At 45.9% G+C, this 3,301-nt stretch overlaps 1 protein-coding gene across 1 annotated transcript; it reads right to left on the bottom strand.

Moving 5' to 3' along the window:
• Positions 1-359: 359 nt before the first annotated feature.
• On the bottom strand, positions 360-1,019 carry LOC109956241 (twist-related protein 2-like). Its single transcript, XM_020593206.1, has one exon. The coding sequence runs from the start codon at positions 1,017-1,019 to the stop codon at positions 447-449; it is 573 nt and encodes a 190-aa protein (XP_020448862.1). The 3' UTR covers positions 360-446.
• Between the last annotated feature and the right edge of the window lie 2,282 nt (positions 1,020-3,301).

Here is a 3,301-nt window from a genome sequence, read left to right as displayed (position 1 = left end):
GATTCATGAGATGATGACATACTTAGGCGAATGTACATGTGTTTGAATTCTGTGTTCTAGCATGTACACTGCTGTGTGCTGTGTGTGAGTGTATGTGTGTTTGTATGTCATTTCCATACCTGAGAAGCTGCAGTGGAGCGTCTTGTTGCGATGGACTAAACTGTGGGACAGACAGGGGACAGCAAAGGAAGTGGAGACAATGAAGGGGGACAGTGTGAGAGGTTTTAGATGCACAGATCCAACAATGGATGTTAAAACTAATGTAGGATGGACTGAGCCATTATGAATCACAGAGATCAGGTATGTAAAGGTTTGAGATAAAAAGATTAAGGTCAGACCAAAAGGGTCAGAGGGTCAGAGCTCAGGAAACGGGTGCAAAGACAGACAGAGGTGGTGGGGTGGAGACCTGGGCACAAGAGGGTGTAGGAGAAATATTTGATGGGGTCCTAGTGGCTGGTGGACATGGCCCAGGCCCCCTCCATCCTCCAGACGGAAAAGGCATAGCTGAGTCTTTCATGGGCCAGGTAGTTGCAGCTGGCCAGCTTGGCATCCATCTCGTCACTCTGCAGCACCTGGTAGAGGAAGTCGATGTAGCGCGAAGCCAGCTTCAGGATCTGGATCTTGCTCAGCTTGTCTGAAGGTAGCGTGGGGATGATCTTGCGTAGAGAGGCAAAGGCGTCGTTCAAAGACTGAGTGCGTTGACGCTCCCGCACGTTGGCAATGACGCGCTGTGAGTGGAGGTCCTCAAAGGGCTGCTCCGGCCTGGGGCCCAGTGGCGTAGGGGCGAGTGACACTACTGTTGAAGGGCTTTTCTTCAGTCTCTTCGGCCCAGATGGTAGCAGACTGTTGGGACTGCCGGTGCTGCTGTCCTCTGCCTGACCCAGGCTGTCCTTCTTGGGGTAAGGGGAACGTTTTCGGTTTCCTGGTTGGAGGGTCTTCTTCGAACCTCTATCCAGTTCTTCTTCACTGGCCCCCAGCCCTCCCTCTGGTGAGTTGGTGCAGGACACCTCCTCTCTCATTGTACCCTCCACCAATAATTTGCCACACTCCACTGCAAAGACGCTGCAACTCCTTTTTCACCGTTCACCTTTACGGACAGTTTCAACAAACCTGAACTTGACCAGCTTGTGTAGCAAAAGTCTTCTCCTCTGTCAAAGAAAGTTATGGCTGCTGAAGCTCCATTTGACTGGTCGTACCTCTGGCTGTCCTGTTTTCCCCGTTACCTTGTTAAATTTCTAACGTTCACATTCCCCTCTCAACCTGGCAGACAGAACGACAACAAACCATCTGACAGGCAGGTCCACCTCCAACTCTTTTATACCCAAACTCAAACCCAAAGCCTGTGGCCACTTCCCATTGGCTGAGCGGACTTCCAGAGGGTGTAGTCCAGTCTGAGACAGGCAAGCAAGCAGGAAGTGTACATTAGCTGGGCGGGTAAAAGGGGAAGGGGGTAAGTGGTGTTCTCAGCCAATAAGAAGTGCCGTGTCTAATGTTGCAGAGACGTCTGAGGCTTTATGGGTTCCAGATTTGGGCTTGAGCGTCAGTCCACATACAGCGTCGGGTCTGCATTCTTGTTCATCAGTTCATTATCAGGACAGAAATCAGTCTAAACCTTTTATTTCTGACAGCCATCGGTGTTAGCCTTAATGCTAAATACTTTTTGTGAATACACATCCTTAAAACCTTTTTTTTTTACAACAAATGTGCAACATAAAATTAATAAAACATGTTAATGTGGTAGTGCTAAAAATGTTGCAATTTTCTTCTTTAATATGAAAACCTGTGTGAGGTCAGACTAACATTTGTCTGCGATGATCTTTGTCATGCTGATAACCAGATATGATAAAAACAACTCCATTAAACCATGAGTTACAATGTGGACCAAGTCACTGTGGATTAAAAGACTGAAGGAGGATTTATAGGTTAAATGATGCATTTTATGATGTGGACTCTATGCTTATAAATGGCTCAGATTAGAAAATTTGCCATGACACATTGTAAAGTTCTGCAAGCCATGAGTAAGATTTTTCGTAAATCTATTTGGCCGCAGTGGCTGTGGGAGAAAATGTGAGGTGGTGAAGGCACATACTCTGGAAAGAATTTCACAAGAATGATAATTTCATGATGTGTCACTGCCTCTGTAAACACCAGTGTACACTGAACTACTAAAACCTTGCTTGTTTTAGAAAAAGTTTCAGTGAATAAACACCTCTAACATCACTGCTGAAATCAGCTGTCCTAGGCCTCTACGGCAGATCAGGAAGAGGGTGCAGACAGGACCTTAAATAACCCCTGACCTCTGTGGCCCAGTGACCTCAGGCTGCAGAGGTGAGAGAGCACCTAATTGTGCCATCCACGGCCTGAAGGCAGAGCCGACACATGTTCCACCTTCACGCCGTGAACCCATCTGGGTCAGCGGCCACTTAAACGCACTTTCTACACGCTTGCAGTCATGACACAGCAGGCAGGTTCCTCTTAAGAAAACGACAACATGCGGCTCTGGGTTATGTTTTTTCGACACCAAGGCAGAACAACCTACAATTTAAACAAATGGCTGAGGCTCACATAAATCTACCTTAGAAATCCATTCAGTTTTCCAGCATTGTTCTGTTTATACCTTCATGCGTCATGACATGAATGAGTCATGTGTGGATCACTGCAGAGAAATCTTGTGGGGAGTTTTCCGCTGGCCTAAAGCTGCAGACATTTTGTTCTTTTTGATGACAGTATACTTAAAAGCAGCCTTTACATTTCAACACCTCCAAACATATTTTTCAAGCTTTTTCAAAAAGTCTTTCATGATTCCAAGACTGACTTAAATTCAGAGACATTATATGAAGCTGGCATTTTACCGCAAACTGGTATGATTTGATAACAAAAATTTTATGGATGCTAACAAAGCCTTGTATCATTCTCTAAACTCTACTTGGCAGCTGGTAGTCGACAATTTGTGCGTGATTGCTGCAACTGGTTTACATTTCATTCAGAGAGCGGCGTTGAACAGAAAGTAGCTTGATCCCAGTTGGGCTCAATCAACTTGGAAGAATAAAAGCTCATCTGGCCATCAAAGCGAGGTTGTGGACAGAGACAGCAAATTATATGAGGTTGTATTTCAATAGGCCAAGTCAACTCCACGATTAACTGGGGCTTGCTGGGAGCACTGGTGGAGACAGTGGAAGGACAGGAAAATCATTGTTGCTGAGGCTAATATGTGAGAACTGCCGCTTACCTTTAGTGAAAGTGTGGCTCTGTGCCACCATCATGGAAAAAATGAGTTAACAAATAGACCAGGCCAGCAGGA

Source organism: Monopterus albus, unplaced genomic scaffold (genome assembly GCF_001952655.1).
Source record: "Monopterus albus unplaced genomic scaffold, M_albus_1.0 scaffold18.1, whole genome shotgun sequence".
Lineage (NCBI taxonomy): Eukaryota > Metazoa > Chordata > Actinopteri > Synbranchiformes > Synbranchidae > Monopterus > Monopterus albus.
Note: the sequence above shows the minus strand (reverse complement) of the source record. Positions and strands in the feature narration are given on the sequence as shown.

Coding starts and splice junctions, on each gene's coding strand:
- LOC109956241 (XM_020593206.1), bottom strand. CDS start 1,019: ATGAGAGAGGAGGTGTCCTGCACCAACTCACCAGAGGGAGGGCTGGGG.